This window comes from Gopherus evgoodei, chromosome 1, assembly GCF_007399415.2.
Source record: "Gopherus evgoodei ecotype Sinaloan lineage chromosome 1, rGopEvg1_v1.p, whole genome shotgun sequence".
Taxonomy (NCBI): Eukaryota; Metazoa; Chordata; order Testudines; family Testudinidae; genus Gopherus; species Gopherus evgoodei.
In genome coordinates, this window is record NC_044322.1 from 148,593,793 (window position 1) to 148,621,026 (window position 27,234).

Below are 27,234 nucleotides of genomic sequence, written 5' to 3' on the forward strand. Positions count from 1 at the left end.
ATCTTGGGGATGTAAACCAAGAGCAGACTGTAGCTTCCTCTGAACTGCATCAATAGAGATGTCTGCATTAAGACACAGTATAAAGCTGGGACAGCTATGAGTTAATACAGTGGTTCTCAAACAGTTCCAGAACATGACCTCACGCTACCAAGGGAAAATGTTTTAGGACCCTCATGTCCCTCTTTTAAAAAAAAAAAAAAAAAAAAAAAAAAGTGGGTAGGTGTGAGAGGAAGGTGGTCACAACCCCTTGAAACCTGAATTGTGACCCACAGCTTGAGAATCCATGTACTAATTTTTATGAAGTAAAAATAACATGGGACTGACTATATGCCCCATACAGCGAAAGCAACAGCTTTCTGAACAACTAAACAGTAGCTACATTTTTAAAGTAGCATATCATTTCATACTGAGTGGTATTAGCAAGGTCAATTTAAACAAAAGCTGTCCCACTGCTGCTGCCGGACTTAGAGTGTAATCATCCACTAATTAAGAATAGTCTAGATTCAGGCCTATAAAATAAGGCTGATTTTGATCTGAGCTAACTGAGCAATAGAGGTCCGTGCGGCATGCTGCCCTCTCTCAATGAAAGGGCAAAACTTCCTCAGAGAGAGAGAGAGAAGCTCCATGCAAAAGACATTTTCAGACCATGTTAGTAAGGTACATGATGCACTGGCCTAAGATCAGTGAAAGTATTTCTGACCATGTTTGAGCTAGATTACTCAAATTAGGATTATAATAAATTTATTTGGGGAGGGAGAGAGATTTAAAGCACACAATGCTATATGCATTTCTCTAGAGCACACAAAAAATACAACTATATTGCAATGTTATAAAAACTGGATTTAAAAACCAAATTCAAGAGAAAATGAAGAGTTTGTGGAGGAAGCATTTTGAAAGAGGGAAGCTGCAGCAACTAGAGGGAATTACCTTGCTCCTGGGGACAGCTTAAATGCATATTAATTGGACATCTTATTAATTCAATGTACATTTAAACACTCAGTTCATTGTCATTTTTTTAAAAGGATTGGACTAGGTAAACGTACTTCAAATGTCACAAGCGCAAAAAACAAATTTATCTGGAATCCCTAGAAGAGCAAATACATACATAACTTTAATACAAATGACAAAAGTTCTTTTTCAATAAACTGTCAGTTGTGACTGAGATGCCTTACCTGGGACAGACACTAATGTTATGTACCCTAAAATCCCCAACAGCCAGATAATTAAGTGTGTATACAGGGTATTTCCCCATTAACAGAATTGAAAATTCTGCTAGCCCTTAAAAATATGCTTAATTCCCTTTTCACCTGAAGTGATAAGCAGAATATAAGTATTTACCAAAATCTGCTTACAGTCATCTCAGGTTACTGCTGGGAAAATCTTTGATATTTGCCTTCCCTTTTGTTTTGGAATTGTTGCACTTGCTTTCTGCTTGTTGCTTTATACTGAATAATATTAGAGATGGGCTCTACCTAATAACTTTGAAAGCTAGAGGATTCTGGATCCAGATTCAAATGTATATGGCTTGGGCTTATCTCTATACGGTGTGCATGTAACACTTTTAATAACATTTTGGCAGATGTTACTACTCTTTTGTAACTTTTTTGCTGTTCATGTGATTCTTAACACAAATATTGCAATTTATATATATTTCTCTTTTGATTTGCTTGACTGGAAACTCCTTCTACTGGATGACATCAGGTGACTCTAGTATCTTCTCTAGTCTGCCTTTGGGTTTTTATATAGTGAGTAGCATGATAATGTTAATCGGAGCAAAGTACATCTCAGGTTAGTTATTTGAACTAGATAATTCTACAAGGTCTCTACACTAGTTTTAAATGTATTTATCTTCCATTTGTTTGTTCTCAACAAGAAAGTTTTCAATGCTCTTTTGCTCATGCACACAAAGAAAAGTTAAGGGTGGGAATTAAACCTATAATTGGTAAGAAAATTCAGGTGAATGCTGGAACTCTATTTGGAATTCATTCCATTGTGCTGTAAGTTTTTATGCAAAATTCTGCATAAAAACTTGGACAGTGTAGTCCATGGTGCTTTTTTTATTTGATTTGTGCATCTAGTATACAAGGTGTACCCTTTGGAGCATGCTGACAGAGGATCATATTCTCTGCTGTAGCATGGCATAACTGAGAGTTAAAATAAGCGTTTTAGCCTGTGTCCTGTACTTCTTTTCATTTAAACTACATTGAGGGCCTGGCTTAGTCATAACAGGCAAATATATTTTTAGCTCTCCTTGCAAGAGATATAAGAGTTCAAACAATTTGAATGTTTTCTGTTCTTATCCAGTTGGAGCTATTGGTCTATTTGTACAGACTTAGCAAACTAAACAGCTTCATTATTTTGCTCATATACACTTTGCTTCCTACAATCTAACTAACTAGACTTGTCTGTATGTATAAAGAGAAGAGAGCCTAGTAGGCCTATGCATTTAAAAAAAAATTATTTTTAATTTAAATAGGAAGAATTGTGTGCATGTGCAGTAAATATTTATTTTCAGTCACAGTTGATCTTTTGTTTAAAAGGAAGTTAACTGTAGATCAACAAGGTTTAAAAATAGTGTATTTGAATAGCAGAAACACAGATGTCTTATTTATATACTTTATTTTGCTTTCTTACAATATAGAGACCCACGTGGCTTATTTTGAGCTTTTGTTTTAAAAAAATACAAAAGGCAAGCTGTCAGTCTGAAGCAGCACAGTGGCCATAAATTTCTGAAATAGTGTTTCTGAAACACTGACCCAAACCCTTAATGACTCTGGAACACTTTTTTCTAATGATCTGAAAATAATTTGTTTCAATTCAGTCTGTTGCTCATACTGTTCAATGCTACGTTTTTTTCCCATGGTCTTTAAAGACTGTGTGTGGCCTGCACTTGTCAGAAAGTTTTATGGTAAAAAATCTGGAACATATCTGAAAGTGAGTTTGATGAGTTACCGCTTAAGTGGATAGTACAGCACTTGAAGGAGGGCCCTGGCTGGAAAACCCAGTTACAAGTCAGTACTTTATAAAAACAAATTTATACAAATAGGTAAATTTTTAACAAGCTTAATGAGAAAACTCTTCAGTTTTAATTGCAGTACTGATTCCTGAGCACACATGGGACACCTAGAACAATATGAAATTTGACATTAGAAAGCAAGTTAATACTTTGCCCACTTCTGCTTATGATTATTATTTTTCAAAATGTTGGGTTTATTTGTTTAAAAATGCTTTCTCCAGTAACCTAAGTGCATATCTAAACTCACATGCTTGGAACCAATGTCAGTTTTAGTGGGTGGGGAGGAATTAAGATTAAGTCTCGTCAGCTCTCACATGACATCTGCAGGAATAAAAGCCTGGGAAAACAGAATCCCTGAATCACTTTGACCTTCAGATCATGTTCCTCCTCTTCTTTTCAAGTTATCAGGAGGTGAGGGTTCACTAACTAAAGACAAACTTTAAAAATATAGCTGAAGTGTTGAAAAGAAATTAAGGCAGGCATGCACAGATGGGCTTTTAATGTATTATTTACACAGTAGGCTTCAGGGGCAAAAATATAAAATTGAAACTGGTTAACAAACTCGAAGGAATTTTTTTTTTATTAGAAGGGACTTCCCTCTTAAAACAGTCACATTTGGTCATATTCTTATTTACAGCAGTGTAACCCCACTGACTCATTTGAGTCTTGATGATTGCGTTGGAGCTGCAGTGTCAATTAGAAGATAATTTACTTAATTTAACAGAGGGTTAAATTTCCTGTCTTGTATGCAGTGAATCAGCACCAGGCAACAACACAGTTGTTAATCATGTGCCTTCTGGGCAACCTTGTGATGCTGTACCAGGGTTTTTCAAATAGGGGTCGCCACTTGTGTAGGGAAAGCCCCCGGCGAGCTGGGCCGGTATGTTTACCTGCCCCGTCTGCAGGTCCGGATGATCACAGCTCCCTATTGGCCACGGTTTGCGGCCAGTAAGTCTCTTGGCCCGCTGCCGCTTCCAGCAGCTCCCATTGGGCCAGTGGGAGCTGCGATCGGCTAGACCTGTGGACGGGCAAGGTAACACACCAGCCTGGCCCACCAGGCGCTTTCCCTACACAAGCAGCGACCCCTGTTGGAGAAACCCTGTGCTAGAGCTACTGCAGGGGGAGAAGAATCTCTCTCCTTGCTAGTACAGTATCTGGAGCACTACTGCAGCAAGGACATTTATACAGAAGCTGCCAAATTGGAAATTGTCCTTAATTTAGTAACTTCATCACTGTGTTTCATTGTACCAGAAATCAAACAGGAATCACTTAATTAACAACACCTAAAGACCTCAGAGTATGACCTTTTGCTCCAGGGGGAAAAAAGACTAATTGTGCATCTAATAAACAGTGTTTTCATTGTAACTTATGCAGCATGCTGAGTCTTGGTGCTGTAGTCTCATTAGATTTATTTTTTTAAGCTTAGCTGTTTGACTTGTCACTTGATGTGAGATCTCTAACGAAATATAAAATAAAATAAAACCTTGTGTGCTGTTTGAAGTTGCACTAATTAGTTCTTGTAGTGATTTTCTTATTTTGATGAAAATTGGCATTCTTTCCTTAGAGTTGGAACTGAAGCAATGTCTCTGCATGGTGCAGCGTGCTGTCCCAGTTGCTTCCTCTGAAAGACAGTATAAAATAGAGGGGTTAGCTGCCTCTAGTTAAGATCCCACAAAAGATGGCATTAGTCCTGCTGATGAGGCCATATTCCAAAACATGTCATATAATTCTGCCTACCTAAATTCCTGTGGATGAGACATTCTTCCTCAACTTTTGTCTCTTAAATTGGTGTGTGTTCTGGTGGCTACTGCATTCAACCACAGAGATGGCTATGAAATTGCAAACTAGTACAGATGGCATAACAGCACCCACTACAGAAATGCAGAAAAATCTGTGCAAATTGGCTCAGTTAGGATTTTAACTGTGGAAAAGCTAATCCCCATTTCAAGAAAATGAAGCTAAGAGCATCTCATTTCATCCCCTCTATGTGGTGTTAAAGACTTTTGCCCATCTTGTGTGTTGTCTCCTCTCCCCCACCACACAACAGGAGACGCAGCCCAAGCTCTGTGGCATAGTGAGTTACAGTAGTATAGTGGAGTCCATCATATGTGCATTTAACTTATGCAAATTCAACTATATGTGCTCAGCAAAAAAAAAAAAAAAAGGGAAATAACGATTCCGCCCACCATTCCACTCAATGAGTGTATGCCCCGGAGTGAGCGTGAGATGGGAGACATGAATCTGATGGTCCCTCAGTCTGTCTCAGTTCCCAGGTGTCTCTCATAATGTGAGCATCTCACTGCTCTGAGTGTGGTTCTAGTGTTTAAAGATACTGTCAGAGGTGAAAGTAAGCCGGTACAGTCCGGTATGGCATACCGGCAAGAGCTGGTATGCCATGCCAGACCAGATCAGACCAGCTTCCACAGGCTGGCGATTTAAAGGGCCCGGGCCTCCCTGCAGCAACTGGAGCCCTGGGCCCTTTAAATCACTGCAGGAGCCCTGTCACTGCTTCCCTAGGGCTCTGGCAGTGCTTTAAAGGGCCTGGGGCTTCGGCTGCGGGGATTCCCGGGATCTTTAAAGCGCTGTCTGAGCCTGGCTGCCAGAGCCCTGGGGTAGTGGCGGCAGGGCTTGGGCGGTGCTTTAAAGGGACAGGCTCCCTGCAGCGGCTGGTGCCCCGGTCCCTTTAAATCACTGCTGGAGCCCTGCAGCCGGTACCCTAGGGCTCTGGCAGCAGGGCTCAGGAGGCAATTTAAAAGGTCCGGGGCTCCAGCCGCTGCAGGGAGCCCCGGGCCCTTTAAATCGCCAGCCTGGGGAAGCCGATCCAGTCTGGCATCACGTACCAGCTCTTGCTGGTACATCGTACCAGCTTACTTTCACCTCTGAGTATACTGTGCTTTATGGGCGATTTTACGGGATTTTCAAGGATAATTTTGACTATATGCGATTTTCGCCTTACACATTGACTTTAGAACCTAACCTCCGTGTAGGATGCGACTCCGCTGTATATATTTGCCATGTGAAACATCTCATTATAGCCTCATTTTTGTAAATTGGCTAAGAGCTAGTAAAAAATATGGCATATTCCTTTTATAACATAACTGAATGATTCCATGTTATAAAGATGTGTTTTATGGTACATTCTGTACTTCTGATGTATAATCTTTTCTGTTTAAGGAATTGACAAATGAGGCTACTTAATGGATTACCGGAATTCAGCCTGTTTGGTTTATATGGGAAGAGAGAAGAATACAGTTATCTCCCAATATGATGTCACTGTTTGTATGATTAGTTAATTTATAAACCCATCTGTTGTCTGACCTAGAAAGACATCCAATACGATGGATTTCTAACCTGAAATGAGGAAACTAAACTTCCCTCACCCCACCCCCCATACAATTATACCTGTCTTTTCTCCTCCCTGATTCCCCACCACCACCTTTTAAGTAGCCTTTCAGGGTCTATAGGTCCTAACTTTGAGGACGTGCCATAAATAGAAGTTGTAGCCTTTCTAATTGTTGGTACTTTATTATAATGCACTATAGTAAGTCATAAAACAGTAAAATTATTTCCCAGCTACTGTGAATTACCGTAGTTATATTTCTATGGTTTCTAAAAGCATTTTTGGTTCAGTAGCCATTGGATTGAAACATCTCTATTGGTATAGATTTTTTTGTTTTTATTTTTTAACACTAACTCAGTGTATAATCCGTACCGGACACTTTAATATCTGCTGGTAATGTCGGCATTAAATGAGGTTTGTTTTATTGTCTCTTGCATACATTCATGGGATGATCATTGATAAGAACTATTTAAGACACTAAATCGTAACTGTCTCTTTTGGAAGGGGGTAGGCAAAATCAACTTTTTTGTAAAGGCCATTTTTGTACCTTTGCGTTGTTTTGAAAGCTAGATTTTACACTGTCCACGGTGGAGCCAGTAGCCAGTAGCCCTTACAGTTAAAAGGATGTATTGACCCTTGTTGTCCAGTGCTGCATTTGGTCTTTTCTCATCCCAGTTTAGGATACTACATGATGCACAAAACTTTAGAAAGATGCAGCTATTGCTGTTTACAAAACAGGATCCACTCTAAATAAGTTGTTCTCCCTCATCACTTTCTGTTCTTGATTACATTTAGTGTATCTTAAGGACCAAAAGCTGCTTCTGAATTTGCATCACCATGTTTTTACTTCACAGTGAGCTTGTTTTGTGTCTTGAATTGTGGTGATTGCAAGCCCAAATCAAAGGTTTGGGATACACAAACTTGAGTATCCAAAACTAGGCACTTAAGGTCTAAGCCACAAATTTAGAAATTGCTTTCAGTCCACTTAAAAGTTTAGACCCTGTATATCTGAACAAATAGTCATCTAATGTGATTATAGGTTCTTCTCACTTTTCCTGTTTGCATAGTGACAATCTGACAGTAGCAGCATAAATTATTTAAAAGTTTATTTGATAGGGCAGAGAAAATAGGCAAAATGATACTAATGTTACAGTGACACTGAGGAGGAGGGTCAGTGTGGGAACTCTCCTGTCATTTATTTTGAATGTTTCTCATAGATGCACTAGGAACTAAAGGGAGTGCTTTTGCGTTCAAAAGATATCTCCTGGTCTGCTTTGTGCAAAAGCACATTCATTCCTTAATAAAGCTTTATTTCTCCCATAATCTGTAAAGGAGGAGCTAAGTAGAGAATAGGAAGTATTGGAGCTGCATAAAAGTTCAGGTCTGAACATGTGTTTAATATAAACTGCCTTTTTATTATCAAGTGCAATGAAGTCTGAAAACCTCTGCTTTTTAAATGTTCACTGAGGAATATATTTTCCCATTGGTGCTCGTATAATTGATATTCATGGGAGTCTGATGCACTGGTGGAAATATATAACCTTCCTTCATACCCATAATCTATTCACTCAGTCCTTAGGTCACTTGAATGTACTTTGTCCACACTAACTTCTGTAAATACCTAGTCTTTGAATATGTGTAGCAATGAAGGTTTCTGGTTTTCAGTATGTATTCAGGTGTATCTGTAGAAGTATACTGAAGGAGTGTCATCAGTAAATAATGGTAAAACAACAAAGCTTCTCAGCTTTACACAATTCTTAATCTTCATACCCTTTGACTTACTCTCTTCAACCTCACATCTATACTACAGGGACTACATTGGCATAGCTACGGTGTAGTTATGCCATCTTAATTCTGTACTGTGGCTGCAGCCTGCTCCAATAAAAGTTTTTCCATTGGTATAAGAACAGCACCTTGCCAGGTGATGGTATCTTGGTTGATGGAAGCATGCTTTTGTTGACCTAGCTGCATCTACACAGGGAATTAGGTCGACATGGCTACATCGCTTTTGCAAGGTGAGTTTTTCACATCCTTGAGCAATGCAGCTATATTGAGCTAACCACCAGTGTAGGCCAGACAAACACCAGGAACCAATGTTGTGCTAATAGCCCTTGGAGGAGGACACTGATGAAGGGTGGTGCATACTCTAGAAAATGGGGTTTCTGAATAGTTATTTGCCAAAATTACTTCCCAGGTGGTTATTTTCTCCAGAATAATGCTGAAACAGGAAACCTGTAATAAGTAATGAACTGGAAATCATTAATTTCATTGTATTGCCTTTTACGCTGGTGTATCTCTTTTGCAAACAGTATTGATTCTGCTGGTTTTCTGACAAATCAAACCTGTTATGAGATGATGCTGTTCCAATTGCAGTTTGTGAGTAAATGACTAACTTATTTTTTGTGAGATTCAAATTACTGTTACAGATATTTTTTTAAAAACTGTTACTTCAACACCATTGTTAATTTTCTACCAAATAGCTTATATTAACTGTAAATAACTTGAAAACCTCTTCAAATAAATTGTGTGAATAGAAGCTGACTCTTTTTTTTTCTATAAGTTGCCAGATTTATAAATTCTTACTCGAGAAACACATTGGCATTGAAATACCATGAATAAATTGGCTTAAAAATTTCTCAGTTCTTGCTTGCAGATATGTATTTGCAGAGGAAAACGTGAATGAAAACTTAACATGCAGTATACCATATGTACAGTGTATTACTATCTAAATCACCCCCCATTTATTCAGCTCTTGATAAAATCTTATTTTCCAAAGTTCGGTTAATTGGCTTTGCCTCTTGCTCTCACTTGGGCTGATCGGTGCCTTGTACTTGTGTAGCTTATTCCTATAAATTTAGGGGAATTCTGTTCCCTTAGCTGTGTGCATTAATACAGTAATTACTTATGTGCCCACATATTTTTTTTTCCCCACATGACCTCTGCCTTGCCTAATGCTTAGGCTGGATGGTGATCACGTAAGTAACTGTTCCATATTTTAGTTTTAAACTCATTGCTCAATGAATGGCCTATGATTTAGTGCACACTGCTCAGTCTACATGTTTCCTCTTACTGGCCTGCCTCATATCTCCTTTTCATTGCAGTCAGATGGATTCCTCTTTGCTGCGTGGATGCAAGCAGGGGGTCATTGAAAGCACATGGGGTGGGGAGGAGAGACTCAGAGCTCTCTGTTCTATTGCTCAATCCCACAGTAGCCTGCAGCAGCCACTTGTGGGGAAGTCCATGCTCCAGTCCTGGGCTGTAGGGAGCATGCTCATTTGCTCTGGGGGGATGGCACATATATAGTCTGGCCAACACTAGCATCTATCAGAGGCTTGAGTATGTGCAGTGATGACAGAATCTTCAGAGATATTAATGGCTAAGCTAAGCATCTACTGAACATGTGCTAACTCTGATTTTTTTTTTTAAAGGCTTATATCTTGGCTACATTTTTGCACATTTTCACAGAAATAGCAAAATGCACATCCTTGACCTAAAGTTCACCTCTGCTAAGTTTCAAGTCCCTTCTCGGAAACGGGGAAATGCTAGTTTCTCAAAGAAAGGGTTGCTAGCATTTTTTTTTTTTTTAAATGGGAAACATATTTTCCCCTGGTCTTAGTCTCAGAAACAGCTGAATCGTTTTGGCTAAAAGTTTCCAAAACAAATTTAGTCTGAGCAAGAAAATGAACATAGAAAACATCACCTCAAATGGTTCAAGTTGGTAAAATTATAAGCAACATAAAACAGGGTCTTACAATGGAAAGTGTCAGACAACCTTAATTATGCAGTGCACCTGTCCAGCCTATAATAAATTAATCATCTAGTTCTATTCACAGTGGCGGTAGGGGGAGAGGATAGTAAGATATGATCCTTAAGCGGTTGGACACTTGAATTGGCAGTGAGTTGTATGACAGTTACAGTTTTTTGAGTGTGTGGGTTTAATCCTTTGCTGTTTAATGGCCATTACAGCTCATATCTGTCAAGGGAATTGTGTGTGTATATATAGTAGATATGAATAAAAGAGGCTGTGTTTATGGTCACTTACTTCTTTCCTAACAACAAGATAACTCCCACTTAGTAGCCAGACCTCTTGCTAGTTTCCAGTCCATTCCTGTTACTACAGGATTATCTCTTTCTTCCAGCCCCATTTGTTACACGCAATCCGTTTTCTTCATTTCTACCAGGTGTGAATATTAACTCGAGAAGTAGGATTCATTACAGCTTTATTTCAACTTCTGTGTTTAAACAGAAACCCTGTTGCAGACTATACAAGTGAAACTTCAGGAATATGCCAGCAGAGCAGTGTAAGAGGTTCACAGCTGTGCCAGTGCACTTTGGGAATGTCCTGTTGGAAAGAAAAGGAATTCTGATAGAGTACTAGTGTTCCTTGCAAGGCACTCTAAAATTACATCTCGCCAAGCAGAACACCGGCTTCCCTAGGCCTCCAGCATCCCAAACCATTCTCCTGTATCTCATCCTCAATTACTCACAAAATCCCTCCCCAAACCCAGGATGAGTTTCATTGTGAGATCCTCTAAGAAGCTTAGAAGCACATTAGTACTAAATTAGCCAAAGCAAGTGTCATAAACAGATAGCTAAGGGTTAATGTCTCTTACACCTGGAAAGAAGTACCTGAAACACCTGACCAGAGGACCAATCAGGAAACCAGACTTTTTCAGATCTGGGTGGAGGGAAGTTTGTGTGTGAGTCCTTTGTTCTTTGGTCTTCTGCCTGTCCCTCTCAGCTATGGGAAGGATTTTTCTATTTCCTGCTTTCTAATCTTCAGTTTCCAAGTTGTGAGTACAAAGATGGTTTGTTGTTTTGTATTTACATGTCTATAGTTGCTGGAGTGCTTTGAATTGTATTCTTTTTGAATAAGGCTGTTTATTCAATATTCTTTTAAGCAAATGACCCTGTATTTGTCACCTTAATACAGAGAGACCATTTTTATGTATTTTTTTTTTCTTTTTATATAAAGCTTTCTTTTAAGACCTGTTGGAGTTTTTCTTTAGTGGGGAACTCCAGGGAATTGAGTCTGCAGCTCACCAGGGAACTGGTGGGAGGAAGAAGTCGGGGAAATCTGTGTGTGTTAGATTTACTAGCCTGACTTTGCATTCCCTCTGGGTGAAGAGGGAAGTGCTTGTGTTTCCAGGACTGGAAATAGAGAGGGTGGACTCCCTCTGTTTAGATTCACGGAGTTTGCTTCTGTGTATCTCTCCAGGAACACCTGGAGGGGGGAAGGGAAAAGGTTTATTTCCCTTTGTTGTGAGACTCAAGGGATTTGGGTCTTGGGGTCCCCAGGGAAGGTTTTTGGGGGGACCAGAGTGCCCCAAAACACTCTAATTTTTTGGGTGATAGCAGCTTTACCAGGTCCAAGCTGGTAACTAAGCTTGGAGGTTTTCATGCTAACCCTCATATTTTGGACGCTAAGGTCCAAATCTGGGACTAGGTTATGATAGCAAGAGACTCAGGTAGGTTAGTCATGCCCCTGGAGACCTAAAATCACCTACAGACTAGGAAACTAAGGCATAGAGTTTGTGGCCCAAGCTTGCTCAGCCTCACATAATTTCCCAGGCTCAGTGCTGTCAGGGCATGGTTCTGAGTCTGCCTAGCTGAGCTGAAGTGCTGAGTGCCTGTCTCTTAGGGTTAGGGTGACCAGATGTCGCGATTTTATAGGGACAGTCCCGATATTTGGGGCTTTTTCTTATATAGGCTCCCATCCTCTTTCCCAATTTTTCACACTTGCTGTCTGGTCACCCTACTTAGGGTCTACCCATTCTTGGCCCTTGTGGCCCACTTATATCTCTTTGAGCCAATGTTATGCCATCCTCCGTTCCCCATGGTGGTTACAATACTGTGTGCTTGTGGTGCGGGCCAAGCATGTCTGCTCTTGGTTCCCAGCCTGCACCCTGCCTGGTCTTAATATCCTATGTGTTTCTGCCATTCACCAAGCCTTCCTGTTCTTAGCTCCTGGTCCCTGTTGTTGCCTGTCTACATTGCAAAGAAACGCTTGTGGCAGCCACTCTGAGTCTGGGACTACAGACCTGGTTGCTCTATGGTGCTAAAAATAGCCATAACAATGTTCATGCTTGTGCTCTAAAAGCCAGCGAGAGTGTTGGGTTTCAGAGCCCGTGCTTCAGCCCAAGTAGGAACATCTACCCAGCTATTTTCGGTGCCATAGTATGAACCATATGAGCCCAAGTCTGCAGACCTGGGCTCTGAGATTGCTGCTATAGACTGTTGCAGTGTAGACATACCTGGTGGCGTGTCGATGGCATATTCTGAGCTTGCCTCACCTCGGCCCTTACAATTTGCCTGTATCTTGCATGAAGCTGTCCTCAGTCCCTACTGTGTATCAGCCCATGCCTGGGGCATGCACTAAGCCTGTCCATTTGCAGCTCCACCCCCTGCTAATAGATGTGTGTGACTATGCCTTGCATCCAACAAGTTCATAATCAGCTGCACACCCAAGTCTAACACAGTCTGTAGTATAGGCCACACTGTTCTCCATGCCCAGTCTCACTCTGTGTCTGTGCCACGTAGCAAGCATGCCTATTCTTGGGTGCCTGCTCTGGTCCCAGCTCCCTGGTCCTGTGATATGCCCCACACCTGCCTGTTTTCCACTCCCCATCTTATAGCTCTGGGTGACCAAATCATGCACCTACCCAGTCCATTCTCAGCTACATGTCTCAGTCTCAGCATGGACCAAACCAAGCTGCTCTTAGCTGACAGCCCCAGTTGAAACGGTGCACCTCTGGCAAGCAGCAAGTATGCCCATTCCTAGATGCCACACCCAAACCTCATCAGTGTGTGTTTGGGCCATGCATTGAGCTTGCCTATTCTGGCCTACACTAAGCCTGCCTCATCTCAGCCAGGGCTGGTCATCAGCACCATGCACTCTGCTTTCACCTCAGCTTCCCAGTGTATATCAGCATTGAGTGTCTGGGGTGTGCACTGGACCTGCCCATTCCCAGCTACATGGACCAGTACCAGCAAGATGTGTCTACAGCGAGGACCAAGTCCATCCATTCTCATTGTGGATAGTTCTCAGAAAACATCTGGTCAGTGGCAGGCAAAAAAGCTAACAATGTTAGGAACTATTAGGAAAAGGACAGACAAGATCATGCCACCATATAAATCCATGGTAGGCCCACACCTTGAATACTTGGTTCAGTTTTGGTTGCACTCTCTCAAAAAAGATATATTAGAGTTGGAAAATGTACAGAGTCATGATTAAGGGTATGGAACAGCTTCTATTTGAGGAGAAATTAAAAAGATGGGAGTTACATTTTAGAAAAGAGATGATTCAAGGGGGATATGATAGAGGTCTTGAAAATCATGACTGGTGTAGGGGAAGTGTTATTTATCCCTTTATGTAACACAGGAACCAGGGGTCACCCGATGAAATTAACAGCAGGTTTAAAACAAATCTAAAGAATCGTTTATTCACACAGCACACAGTCAACTTGTGGAACTCATTGCTAGGGGAAGTTGTGAAGGCCAAAAATATAACTGGATTAAAAAAAGAATGAGACAAGTTTGTGGAGAATAGATCCATCAATGGCTATAAACCAAGATGGTCAGGAACACAGCTGCATGTTCTGAGTGTCCCTAAACTGCTGCCTGCCAGAAGCAGGGCCTGGAAGATGGTATGGATCACTCAATCATTGCCTTGTTCTATTCTTTCCCTCTGAAACACCTGACATTGGCCAGTGTCAGAAGACAGGTTACTGGGCTAGATGGTCCACTGGACTGACTCATTATGGCCATTCTTATGCATCCCACTTGTAATTTTGTGTATCTGTAGCATGCAGAAAACCTGCCCAAACCCATGATCTACTGCTGTATGGCTGTGATACATACCGAGCCTACCCGTTCCCGTTATTGAGTGTTCGTGCCATGCACTAAGCCAGCCAATTGTCTACTCACTGTCTATAATATATAATGACCACACCAGTTCTCTGCTCCCCATTTTGCTCTCAGCACTTGCTTTCTATGGTATGACCTGAGCCTGTTCTGCCCATCTGTGCTCAATGCTCTATGCCAATGCACAGAGTATGTCAGTGGCAAAGGACAAGCCCATCTGTTCTCAGCAACCATTCCCAGTTGTAATGCGGTGTGCCCGTGGCATGCCGCACACCTGCACAGTCTCAGTTCCCCATCCCATTACTGAGCCAGCCCATTCTCGATTCTGTCCCATCACAACACTGTATCCTAACCACCCCGTCTTCCACAACCTTGGTGACTGCCTGAACCACTGGGCTATGGGGAAAAGGTTGACGCTACTAGCCTGTTGCAAGAAAGGGCTGACCAGGCTTACATGCCTAACTTCAGGCATGGGCTTCAAGTGGAGTTAGGGGTTTAACTCCCTGTGCCAGACAAGGCTGGGGCATAGGGGGTAAAAAAAAAACCATGGTGGCAAGTCTCAGAGGCACGGGCAATTGACTAGTGCTCCGGAGGGCTAAAGAGAGCAGTCCAGACTTTTGGGCCTTGAGTCTATGACCACCCCCTCCCCCTTGCTCCTTGCAGGGATTCAGAGTCCAGGCTGCAGGTCTTTTGTAAACCTCTCCTTAGTTTTGTAAACCTCTCCCCGTCACTGCATGTCTGTGCCATGCTCCAAGCCAGGCCATTACCACCAGCCCAGCTCAGAGTTGTGTGTCTATAGGCGTGGTCCCCAAACTGTTCAGGGGTGCACGCCCCCACACACACAGTCTCTGAACACAACCCACCCTTCCCCCCCCCCCCCGCTCAGCTGAGAGAACGGCCACATGGATGGGATAAAGGTGCCTAGGTTGGGGCCACAGCTAGAACCAGGAGTGGAGCTGGGTGACACTCCCTCTCTGCTCCCTGTGGGGTTTGTCTGGGCCCTAGCCATGCCCCCCCCACCCCAATGGTCCTCCAGACCCTCACCACCCCCGGTGTACAGCAAATAGTGACTGTACCAGGTCTCTGTGCCCCACTTCAGTCTCAGCACTTTCTGGCTGTATTATGAACCAAGCCTGTCTGTTCTGAGCTACATGACCAAGCCTAAACTGTGTGTATGTGTCATGGAGCAAACAAACCTAGTCTCAGCACCCTAGTCTGGCCTCACTACAAGGTGCCTGTGGTGTACACCACTTCTGCCTGGCTGTGCCAGGCACCAAGCCAGCCCATTCTGAGCTACACAGCCTAAGCGCAGCATGGGCTGTCTGTGGCACAGACCAAACCAACCTCTTTTCAGCTCCCGCCCACTATCGACTCCAGTTGTAAGGTGGGGGGGGGGTTAGTGCTGTGCACTTATAGCAGGGGACGGCAACCTTTCAGAAGTGGTTTGCTGTGTCTTCATTTATTCACTCTAATTTAAGGTTTCGCGTGCCAGTCAAACATTTTAATGTTTTTAGACGGTCTCTTTCTATAAGGCTATAATATATAACTAAACTATTGTTGTATGTAAAGTAAATAAGGGTTTTTTAAATGTCTAAGAAGCTTCATTCAAAATTAAACTAAAATGCAGAGCCCCCCCACCCCCCGGACCGGTGGCCAGGACTCGGGCAGTGTGAGTGCACTGAAAATCAGCTTGCGTGCTGCCTTTGGCACCCATGCCATAGATTGCCTACCCCTGGCTTATAGCATACACTGACCACAACTGTTCTCTCAACCCCTTTTTTCAGTCTGAGCACTTGCTCTCTGTGCCAGGCATTGAGATTTTCTGTTCTAATCTCCCCACCCCAAACTGTTTACGTGACTGTGCTATGGTGTTTGGTGAGTACTATGCGCTGAGCTTGCTGGTTTTCAGGGTCCCTCCATAGGCTCCAGGTTATGTTCCTGTGCCATGCTCTCCCTCAGCTCCTTGTCCCAACCTTAGCGCTTTGTGGCTTTTTGCTGTGTGTCTGTGCACAGTGTTGTGTACCTGTGACATACACATGCTCATCTCCCCACTTCAACAGCCAAACTCTGCGTGTGTGTGTGCGTGCATGCGTCATACGCGGAGCCTGCCTTATCTGAGCACTGATTTGCTGCAGTCTCAGATGGCACTTTAGCCCGTACCAAGCATGCACTGAATTATCCATTTCATGGCAGAGTAGGACTGGAAGGATCCTCAAGTCATCTAATCCAGGCTCCTGCACTCAAGGCAAGACTAACTAGACAATTCTTGACATGTGTTTGTCTAACCTGCGCTGGAAAAAACCTTCAAGGACAGAGAAGCTACAACCTCCCTAGGCAATTTCTTGACTCTCTTATGTGTATCAACAGTATGTCCCTGTGGCATGCACCAAGTCTGGTCTTTCTCAGGTCTTCTGCTCCAGATAGTAGTTCTGGATGAGCATGTCGTGCACCTAGCCAGCCTGTTCTCAGTGCCTGCCCCAGCTGTAGCATGGACCAAATAACCCCCGTCTTTGTTCCCAGCCTCAGTCATAGTGCTGTGTGTATATAACATACAGATCTATGATTGGGAACAACATTAACACATGCCCATTCTCAGCTCCCCTCTACCCAGGCAGCAGTTCCTGGGTGCTGTGATATGCACCAAACCTGTCAGTTCTCAGGTCACCAACCCGATCCCATTACTGAGTACCTGAATCAGTCTGTGCGCAACTCCCCATCCTTTTTCCATACAACTGGGCACTGTGCTGTGTGTGCCATACCATGCACCAATCACGCCTGTTATCAGCTCCCCATTTCAGACTCAGCACTTGCTTTCCATGGTATGAACTGAGTCTGTCTGTGCTCAGCTCCCCTGACCACACTCAGTTTAGTTTACCTGTACCATGAACTCAGATGGCCTGGTTTTAGCGCCTCCTGTGTATCTATCTACACTAAGTGATTGTGGCTTGCACTTAATGTGTCCATTCTGAGCATCCCACCCAGCTAATAGCTCTGTGGGCCAAGGCCAGGCACCAAGCCAGCTCAGTCAGCGCTGTGCATCTGTGGTATGGAGCAAAGAAACCTCAGCTCCCAACCCTAGCTGTAACTCTGCATGCTTCTTGTCAAGGTTCCTTCCCCACTCTGAACTTTAGGGTACAAATGTGGGGATCTGCATGGACACTTCTAAGCTTAATTACTAGCTTAGATCTGATAACTCTGCCACCATTCAGAAATTTCAGTGTCTGGAGCACTTTCTTTCCCCTCCCTAGGTTGCCTTGAGGGACTTCGCCCATTCCCTGGTGAACACAGATCCAAACCCCTTGGATCTTAAAACAAGGAGAAATTAACCATCCCTCCACCAATCCCTGGTGAGTCCAGATCCAATCCCCTTGGATCTTAAAACAAGGAAAAATCAATCAGGTTCTTAAAAAGAAAGCTTTTAATTAAAGAAAGAAAAGTAAAAAAAATCATCTCTGTAAAATCAGGATGGAAAATACTTTACAGGGTAATCAGATTCCTATAGCCCAGAGGAACCCCCTCAAGCCTTAGGTTCAAAGTTACAGCAAGAGGTAAAATCCTCTCAGCAAAAAAGGGACATTTACAAGTTGAGAAAACAAAAATAAAACTAATCCGCCTTGCCTGGCTGTTACTTACAATTTTGAAACATGAGAGACTGTTTCAGAAAGATTTGGAGAATCTGGATTGACGTCTGGTCCCTCTTAGTCCCAAGAGCGAACACCACCCAAAACAAAGAGCACAAACAAAGACTTCCCTCCACCAAGATTTGAAAGTATCTTGTCCCCTTATGGGTCCTCTGGTCAGGTGTCAGCCAGGTTTACTGAGCTTCTTAACCCTTTACAGGTAAAAGAGGCATTAACCCTTAACTATCAGTTTGTGACACTTCTGGAATACAGCAAGCCTGCGCATTCTTATCTTCTGTTCACAGCCCTCATGCTGTGTGCCTGTGATATACCGCAAGTCTGCCTGCGCTCAGCTCCCCGTCAGCTGATCCCATTACTGAGTGTCTGTCCTATTCCCTGTGCAGAGCTGTGTACATATGGCATATACCTGTTTTTTAAATCTTGATAGTTGCTTTTTGTGCCATGCATCAAGCTTGCCTGTGCACATTTCCACACCCCAGTCTGTTTACTGTGTGTCTGTGCCGTGCATTGAGCCAGCCTGGTCAGAACTCCCTGCCCAAGTCTCACAGCTCTGCCTGCCTGGTCTGCTCTCCTCTCCCAGGCTGTGGGTACTGTTCTATGTGCCTATAAGCCAGTAAGCCTGTTCTGCACTTACAACTCTTGCCTTGCAATATGTGATTATACCAGGGACTAGCCTGCCCCTTCTCAGCTCCGCACACTGGGCTTAATGCTGTGTATCTGTGGCATGCATTTCCTGGTTTTAGCACTCCACTCTGGACTTAGCTTTGTGTGCCTGCACCATGCCAGTCTCAGTTAATCCACAATCCTGGCAGTGTGTGCCTTTGGCACGTAGCATGTTTGCCTGGTCTCAGTCCGTCACCCTAGTCTCACAGCTGCATGCCCTTGCCATCCACCAAGCGTGCCAGTTATCTTCCTGCAATGCTCCTTGTCTGTGGCAGTCACTGAGAAAGTCTGGTTACAGCTCCACACCCTAGTCTCTACATCTGGAGTCCTTAGCACGCACTTGGCTCCTCGTTCTTAACTTTCTCCCTTGTCCCAGCATTGTGTGCCCTAGACGTGCACTGCCTGTGTCAGCTACCCATTTTCTGAGGGGGCGTGTTAGTGGCATTCACAAGCCCTGCCCAGTATCACTTCCTTCCACTGCATGTGACAAGTACCAAGCATGTTTGTCCTCAGCTCCCCAACCCAGTCATAGCTCTGGGTGCCTGAACTATGTGCTGAATCTGCTGTTCTCAGCTTCTCCCCACATGGCATGCACTAAGTCTATCTCCCAACAACAGTCTCAGTGCAGTGAGCGTGTAGCTTACACTGCCCATGCTAGTGCTCAGCTACCAGCTCTCCAGGCCCATCACAGTGTGGCATGTCTAAGGCCTGGCCCATGCCTGCCCATTATCAGAATATGTTTAATGGTACTGCAGTCAGGCCTGACCCACTAACGCCACTAAATATAAACAGAGCCAACAAAATCGTCATTGTAATGTAATCTCTTTTTGATGAGGATAAATCAGGGGTCGGCAGCCTTTCAGAAGTGCTGTGCCGAGTGTTCATTTATTCACTCTGATTTAAGGTTAACGTTTTAGGTCTCTTTCTATAAGTCAATAATATATAACCAAACTATTGTTGTATGTAAAGTAAATAAGGATGTTAAAACGTTTAAGAAGTATCATTTAAAATTAAATTAAAATGCAGAGCCCCCCGGACCAGTGGCCAGGACCCAGGCAGCATGAGTGCCACCAAAAATCACCTCGTGTACCACCTTTGGCATGTGTGCCATAGGTTGCCTACCCCTGGGCTACATATTTAAAGCATACCAGAAAATTAAATTACTTTAACTTAGTAAGTTACAAAACCCCAACAAGTTGACAGGGTTCCTCTAAAAACTGTTTGTGTGATTAGTTGGGTGCATTGATTGATAAAACTTGATGCACCCTCTTGCTTCCTTTTTGAGTCATCAATCTCTAATTTCCCTTTCCTAAACAAAGTTCATCACAGCCTGTTCACTGGAACCACACATGGTTGAAGGTTTTTCCAAAGAACAGTGCAACAAAACAGATTTGTCTCCACTTTCATTTCTCTATCCAAGCAGATGTTAAGGAAATGCAGTTCTGGTTGTAAAAACAAAACTCTTATTTGATCAGCTGGGTAGCTAGATACTGCCGGCCCAATTCATGGGGCTTGCTTTATTTGAGTAAACAGTGCTTTGTACTAAGAAGCCATTGGCACAGATGTGATATTTATGTTCATTTTTAACAAACCCAACTTTGCTTTGCCGCTGGATGATGTCTTTCACCATTTACTGAATTAGCATTAGGAAAATGTCACAAGCAAATTGTAAATGATCACGTAGTTTATAGGGCAGTCGCAGTACGAAATGCTCCTAGGTGGCTATGCAAGTTCTGCTTTTAATTTGGGGCTTTGATTGATTAAGTATAACAAGCATAAATTATATTTTCTGAGCAAAAGAGCAGAGAATTATTTTTGTTTTCTTAATCACCTTTTTTTTTTGCTTTAGCTGAAAAATTACCAGCTGTTTTTAATTAAAAACAAGACACTTGTTGATTTCACTCATTTTTCATGGAAGCTAAATTCACTTATAATTAAAGGTGCTCAACTCACAGCACTGTAATGTGAAGGCCTGTGTGTAGCCACATAACAAGTCATGCATGGATAGCAGACTGCCTAAGCATCACAATGTCCTCCCTCGTGCTCCACATAAACAGGGAAGGCAGTTCACTCCCTGCCACCTCTTTTGAAATTACAAAGAGTGGTGTAGCCACCTATTCACTAGGAACTGAAAGAGCCCCCATAACTCATTGCCTATAGGCCAGCACCATTAAAGGGAAGTTGCCTTTAGCCGCCAGAGCCAGATTTGACTCAGTAAGCCAGTAACTGGAAGTTCTGGATTGCACTGCCAGTCAACAAGCTGTCCAGGCTCCTGTTTGTTTGCAGGTCTTCAGGATCCTGAATGTGCATATGTACATCAGGTTCAGGCTCTCTTTGCAGAACTAATGGGAGTTTTGGTGACTCAAGGGAAGCAGGCTTGACTTTTAATGAACACATGGGTTTTTTTTAGGGTGAATCACCCTTTGCCAACAGTCCAGCACCAAGCCTATATGGTATTGCCATGACTGAGCGTTCAAAAAAACATGAGTCATGTCCCTCCAAAAACTGAGATTGGCTTAAAAATCATGATTTTTAAAACTAACAAAACAATGGATTCTTTCTATTACTTGCCTTCTGGTTTTTGAGCTTTTAGGGTTTCATATTTTCAAACTTTTGTCTGCAACTGCATGAGCTATAAAGATATTTAAAAAAAAAAAAGAGCTACTCATATAATCACATAACTCCAGGAGCTTGAGTTTTAAGAAAAACAACAACTATTGCAAGACTCATGATAAAATCTCAAGAGTCAGCAACATTGGCTATGCACCAATTAAATCATACCTATTGCCTCAAAACAAGGCTTACATGGGACGTAAGCAATGCACGGTCCTTGTGTTGGACCTTTGTACAAGGGCAAATGTCACCTTTAATTATTCTGAAATATTTATTATTTTAGGTCACCTCTGAAAGGGATCCCACTCAAGATTGGGGGAATAAGGGAAGGCAGGGTTTTATGACACATGCCAATGGAGTCTGTCTACATATCAGTGATACTTATGTGGTCTCCATCACCTTAGTATTTGAACACCTCACAATTAACGTATTTATCCTCACAACATCCCTGTGAGGTAGAGAAGTGCTATTACCTCCTATTTTACAGATAGGGAACTGAGACACAGAGAGGCTAAAGCCCTGATCCACAGAGGTATTTAGGCTCCTAACTTTCATGGAAGTTAGATGCCTTTGAGGATCTGGGCCTTAATGACTTGCTCAAGGTCACAGAAGAAAAGAGTAGCGATTTGAACACAGGTCTTCCAACTCCTCGGCTAGAGTACAGCAGGCTACTACATTTAGCAGACTGACCAGTTGGTGGGCTATAGTCATTGCCTTGAAAAAGCACAATGCTCAGGAACAAGTCCTGCTCAGCCATTTGTGGCACATCATCCTTCCCTAAGTGTCACTTAAAACTCGTGAAAGCTTATGACAAAAATAAATAAAAACAATTTAAAAATCCAGAGTACTGTGATTGCATCTATTTATCAAGTTTACCAAGTAATTGTGTAAAGCAACTCAGTTTAAAGTTTTAATTAAAATTCACAGCTATATAAAACAAGGAATTCATAGAGTCTTATAATTATACCTTGACAGAAGGATTTTAATGGAAAATGCCAATGTTTAACTTGCATTAATTATGTAATACAACTCAGTATGATTTTCCCTATGGCTTTACTGATGGAGAGGGAGTGAGAAAAACCTGAGGAAAAAAAATGGCCACAGCAGAAATGTCTCTGCATAGGAGAGGGCATTATTCACAGAGGCTGCAAAAGCTCACTTGGACTGCAGGAAGCAGAGGCGCATAGTGAAACTTCAACATACTAAGCACTGGGAGAGGGAGACAAGTAAGGAGAAGTCACGAGAAGCCACAGTGGGTGTTCTGTATAGGGTGTGGGGGCAGTCATAGGCTGGGGGTGAGGGGAGTTTGGAGTGTCACTATCAGGGATAGGAGTGGGGTGGGAAAGGAGGGAAGCTATTGAAATTTGGTAGAGAGGGGCAACTGGCTCCAGGCTGGGAAGCCAGTGGTAGCAGTTCATATCTTGCTCCTGGGCTTGCTATACCCAGCCTTGTTCTGATCACCCTGGTTCCTACCTGGTCTCTGGCCCAACCCCAGATGCTGTGACCTCTACTCCCAGCAGCCATGGAGCCCTAATCATGTGAAAAAACCTCATTTAAGAATGACTGACAGGGGTGGAATTAATGTAGATCAGCCCCCACAGTATTTCTGGGTGGGAGGGTTCTAGCTCCCATAGTCCCCTGGTTCTGCTGCCCCGATTACTCAGTCACTTCAAAACACTGCATTGATTAATAAAATATATTCACTTAATTTTCTGCAGGTGAAAGGTAATATGTTCTTAGTGGTAAGAAGCACCTAGGTAATATTAGGGGCTTGCTGTCAGCCTACAGATTTCTTCACTTCCACGTTCCAAGCATCTAAGACAGTGGTTCTTAACCTGGGGAGCATGCATCCCCCTGGGGGTGCAAGATGTCCTTTCTGGGAGTGCAAGACATACCAGATTTTTTTAGAGGGTAAATAATTGAAAACACAAATTAAGCACAGGCACATAAGTACAACTACTTTGTTTCATCAAACCTATGTATTTATTAACGTTATACATTTTTTTTACGATAACTGTAATATATATATAGGTATAAGGGCTGTGAGAACATATTTTTTAGGTTTAAGGGGTATGAGAACATATTTTGAGAACCAAAAGGCTGCAGTAAAGGTTAAGAACCACTGACCTAAGATGACCTCAGCTTCTCTTCCTCCCGCCCCTTTGCAACTTTGTCACAGCAAGTTTCTTACCCCATTTCCCACATTTTAACCTTGTCAGCTCCATATGATAGCTGTCCATTTGGATCAGACAGGATGTCCTTTGAAGCTTGGCAGTACCATTCCTTACTCTGCCAAAGGAGTCACTGCTGCATGTTAGGCATTTCTTCTCAGCACTCCGTGATACTATCACCATTATCTCTGTGACGTTACACTCCATATGCTTTATGGAAATATACTTATGAATATGACATAACTGGAATATGCTTTATGCTAAGTGCCCCTTGTATGGAGTCATTAGAAAGCTTGTAATCTATGAAGTGTGTTCCTCCTATTTGTTTGCATTTATTAGTTCTATATCTGGAGTTAGGAGAATAAGATATAAACTTGTATCACTGATGTAAACATATTAAGTAAATGGCCTTAGTTACTTGAAAGCCTTCCTGTGTATGCGTGGGCCAGCTCATGGGGAATGGAGACTGGGGAGGAGGGGTCTTACAGTGACATGTGACCACATCACCTGATAATGAAAGCCATCTTAAATCTGGTACTTTTCCATTTAGGAGGGGTGAGGCCCAACAGAGACAAAAGAGTACCCCCCCAGTGCCAAAGCTATAAAAGGGGGTGGAGCAGGAGGGAGGGGCAGCCAATCATAAGAAAACTAAAAGTGCTCTAGTGTAGTTTGTTCTACCTTACTTTGAAAAGGGAGTAGATCAAAGTGCATGAGAGAACTTTCAGTGCATGACAGCAGGGGCCACATGGACACTTAGCGTGCCACAGGCTGGTAGCAATTGGAGACACCCCAAATTGAATTTCAGAAATTGCCGAGCACTCACTCACAGGGAGGGGGAGATGCCCCTTTGAAGCAGTTTAAATTGGGGACCCGAAAAAGGGAAGCACCCAACATTGCTAATCGCTTTTGAAAACCGTGACCAGCACCTACGGGAGGTCGAGCTCAGCTATAGTGTAGCCACATTCGTACCCCCACCCCGTGGTATCACTAGGAGTGTCTGTTTGAAAAACCCTTACAAGCGTGTCAACAAAACAAACCAGCCACACTTGGAAATCGGCCATCTCCAGGCAGGGAGATCCCCTTGCTTCAAACATCCTCCCCTTCCCCTTCAGCGCAATAGCAGGGCAGCCTGGCAGACGCAGCCCTGACCATGCCTGTGGCCTGGGGTGGGGGTGGGGGGCTGCTGCAGCCACTGCCGCCGGCCCGAGGCAGGTCCCAGCCTGCTCCGTCCTTTAGGAAGAGCTGCGGCTCCCTACCTGCGTCGGCTAGCAACGCCAGGCAATGCCTTGGGGGCGCAGCTGGGGCGCGGAGCACGGGGCGCGCCCTGCGGCTGCTGCTGGCGTCCCACGGCGGGTTCGCGGGCCGGGCTGAGCCGCAGCGGGCGTCAGGCACCAGGGCCCAGCGCGTCTTCTCCTTGCAGGTAGGTGCAGGGATGCGCCGCCTCGGGTGTGGGGCCAGAAGCGGGTGGGGGCTCGAGAAGGAGCCACCCCGCGCCTGGCTGGCCCGCTGCACGGCAGCCCCTAGGGCCGGGGTGCTGGGGCTGGCTGGAGGCGGGGGTGCAGCACTGTGCTTTGCAAAGACTCCCCGGGTCACAGTCACAGACTAGCCGCAAGGTGGCGCCTGGGGCTGCGCGTCCCTCCTTTTTGGGAAAGCGGCCGCCGGCTCACGGCGGAGCAGGGGAGGGGCTGGGAGCGGCAGCTGTAATTGTAAAATATGATTTGTCTAGAATTACCCCACGCTGGGAGTGCGGGGGACTGGCCTTTATTGCGAAGAGCCGGCCTGCTGCTGCTGCCCCCTCAGACCAGCCCAGGGCTCCCCCACAAGAACATGGGTATGGCCAGGCTGCGTCAGACCAAAGGGCCAGCTAGCCCAGGGTCCTGTGGGCCAACAGTGGCCAGTGCTGGGTGCCCCAGAGGGAATGAACAGAACAGATGCGCAGAGGCTTAGAGCCACCCTGACCATCTTGGCTAGGCTTAAGATCTTGTCATGTTTACTTTTTAATACAAGTCACAGACAGGGCCCAGGCAACAAACACAAATGAACACATGCATCCCATGAAGTGGGTATTCACTCACAACAGCTCATGCTCCAAAACGTCTGTTAGTCTATAAGGTGCCACAGGACTCTTTGCTGCTTTTAAAGACCCAAACTAACATGGTTACCCCTCTGATATTTGACACAAATGGACAGAAGCCCTGACTTGTTCCTAACTTTTACTAAAAATAACAGTGACAAAATGGGGCTCAGCCATTGGGTGAGGGGGGGGGGTCCAACACTCACTACCACTATGGCTGGGAGCTGCTGGGTCCCTCTGTCATCTGTGGTAGCTGGGAGCTCCAGGGTGCCCCAGCTGCCCATGATGGCTCGGAGCAGCGAGGCCTTGGCTTGACGCTCCACGGCAGGCAGCTGACCCCCCCATTGTTCCTGGCAGCTCGGAGCTGCAAGTTCCCCCCTGTAACGGCTGGGAGCTGCTGGGCCCCTGCTTCCCATGGTGGCTCAGAACTCCAGGGGCCCCACTGATTGACTGCTCATGCCCACCACCCTGGGGCTGAAGTGGAAAATGTCACAGAAGCCATGGAAAGGCCAGCCACCTCTGCCATAGTTTTCCCTTTCCCTTGGACACACCACAGGGCACTCCGCAGACTGGTGACTGTGTGTGTGGGAAGGGAAAAGATTGCCCCCACCTCCCACTCACTATCTCTGTAGAGCTCAGCATTCTAAAGTGCAGCATACAGGAGCTGGAGATATTTGCAAAGTGCCAACCAATTTGGGGTGCTGTCATAACCTAGTCCCAGAAACAAACCTATCTTTGTACTCACAACTTGGAAACAGAAGATTAGAAAGCAGGAAATAGAAAAATCCTTCCCATAGCCTAGAGGGACAGGCAGAAGACTAAGAACAAAGGACTCACACACAAACTTTCCTCCACCCAGATCTGAAAAAGTCTGTTTTCCTGATTGGTCCTCTGTTCAGGTGTGTCAGGTACTTCTTTCCAGGTGTAAGAGACATTAACCCTTAGCTATCTGTTTATGACATGCCCCCAAATTGCAGACAGTGGGGAAGCTCACTGGCGGCGATTTCCTTCTAGAACTTTAAAATAAACAGATTAATACAACACATGCACCTTTACATATACCACTAAGTATATAACTAACAGACTTTTACATTTTAAGAACACTTTTTAACTACTGGATTCTGGGAAACTCTCACGGGAGAGTGCATCCGCTACTTTGTTAGAAGCTTCTGAGATGCGCTGAATTTCAAAATCAAAATCTTGGAGAGCTAAACTCCAACGAAGAAGTTTCTTGTTGTTCCCCTTGGCAGCATGAAGCCACTTTAGTGCAGCATGGTCAGTTTGTAGCTGGAACCGCCATCCCCACACATATGGGCGTAGCTTTTCCAGAGCGTACACAATGGCGTAGCATTCCTTTTCACTGACTGAAAAGTGACTTTTCCTCTCAGACAGTTTCTTGCTGAGAAACACGACAGGATGGAAGTTGTGATCCGTAGCTTCCTGCATGAGTACTGCTCCTATACCATGCTCAGATGCATCCGTGGTTACTAGGAATGGCTTGTCAAAGTCCGGGGCCCTGAGCACAGGGTCAGACATGAGCGTCGCCTTAAGCTGGGTAAAGGCCTTTTGACACTCATCAGTCCTGTTAACTGCATTTGGCTGGGTCTTTTTGGTCAGGTCGGTCAGTGGGGCAGCAATTTGGCTGTAGTGTGGTACAAATCACCTGTGTTCATAGACTCATAGACTCATAGGTCAGAAGGGACCAATCTGATCATCTAGTCTGACCTCCTGCACAAGGCAGGCCACAGAACCCCACCCATCCAATTTTATAACAACCCCTATCCCAGGATCGAGTTATTGAAATCTTCAAAACTGGTTTGAAGACCTCAAGCTGCAGAGAAACCACCAGCAAG

General features: G+C 44.1%; 3 protein-coding genes across 9 annotated transcripts in view; 2 read left to right on the top strand and 1 right to left on the bottom strand.

Moving 5' to 3' along the window:
- The window catches only part of GK (glycerol kinase), a 49,406-nt gene extending 40,501 nt beyond the window's left edge, over positions 1–8,905 (top strand). For 2 of the 4 annotated variants that reach the window (XM_030575262.1, XM_030575272.1), the window contains 3 exons: positions 1,702–1,788; positions 4,581–4,647; positions 6,191–8,905. In XM_030575262.1, coding sequence (XP_030431122.1) covers positions 1,702–1,788; positions 4,581–4,647; positions 6,191–6,197 — 161 coding nt within the window. In that variant the 3' untranslated portion in view covers positions 6,198–8,905. The remainder of the gene's footprint in view (positions 1–1,701; positions 1,789–4,580; positions 4,648–6,190) is intronic. The other 2 variants (XM_030575282.1, XM_030575292.1) reach the window with 2 other exon arrangements.
- Positions 1–24,658, bottom strand: part of C1HXorf21 (chromosome 1 CXorf21 homolog) — a 110,741-nt gene extending 86,083 nt beyond the window's left edge. Inside the window, exons 1-3 of one of the 4 annotated variants that reach the window (XM_030575341.1) lie at positions 24,564–24,658; positions 10,399–10,698; positions 4,500–4,637 (exon numbers count right to left, since the gene is read on the bottom strand). The gene's annotated coding sequence lies outside the window, so the exon portion shown is untranslated. Of the gene's footprint in view, positions 1–4,499; positions 4,638–10,398; positions 10,699–17,852; positions 17,889–23,327; positions 23,555–24,563 lie in introns of those variants that run through there. The other 3 variants (XM_030575334.1, XM_030575349.1, XM_030575358.1) reach the window with 3 other exon arrangements.
- Positions 24,659–24,697: 39 nt separating this feature from the next.
- Positions 24,698–27,234, top strand: part of LOC115657440 — a 61,130-nt gene continuing 58,593 nt past the window's right edge. Inside the window, exon 1 of the mRNA XM_030575322.1 lies at positions 24,698–24,727. The gene's annotated coding sequence lies outside the window, so the exon portion shown is untranslated. The remainder of the gene's footprint in view (positions 24,728–27,234) is intronic.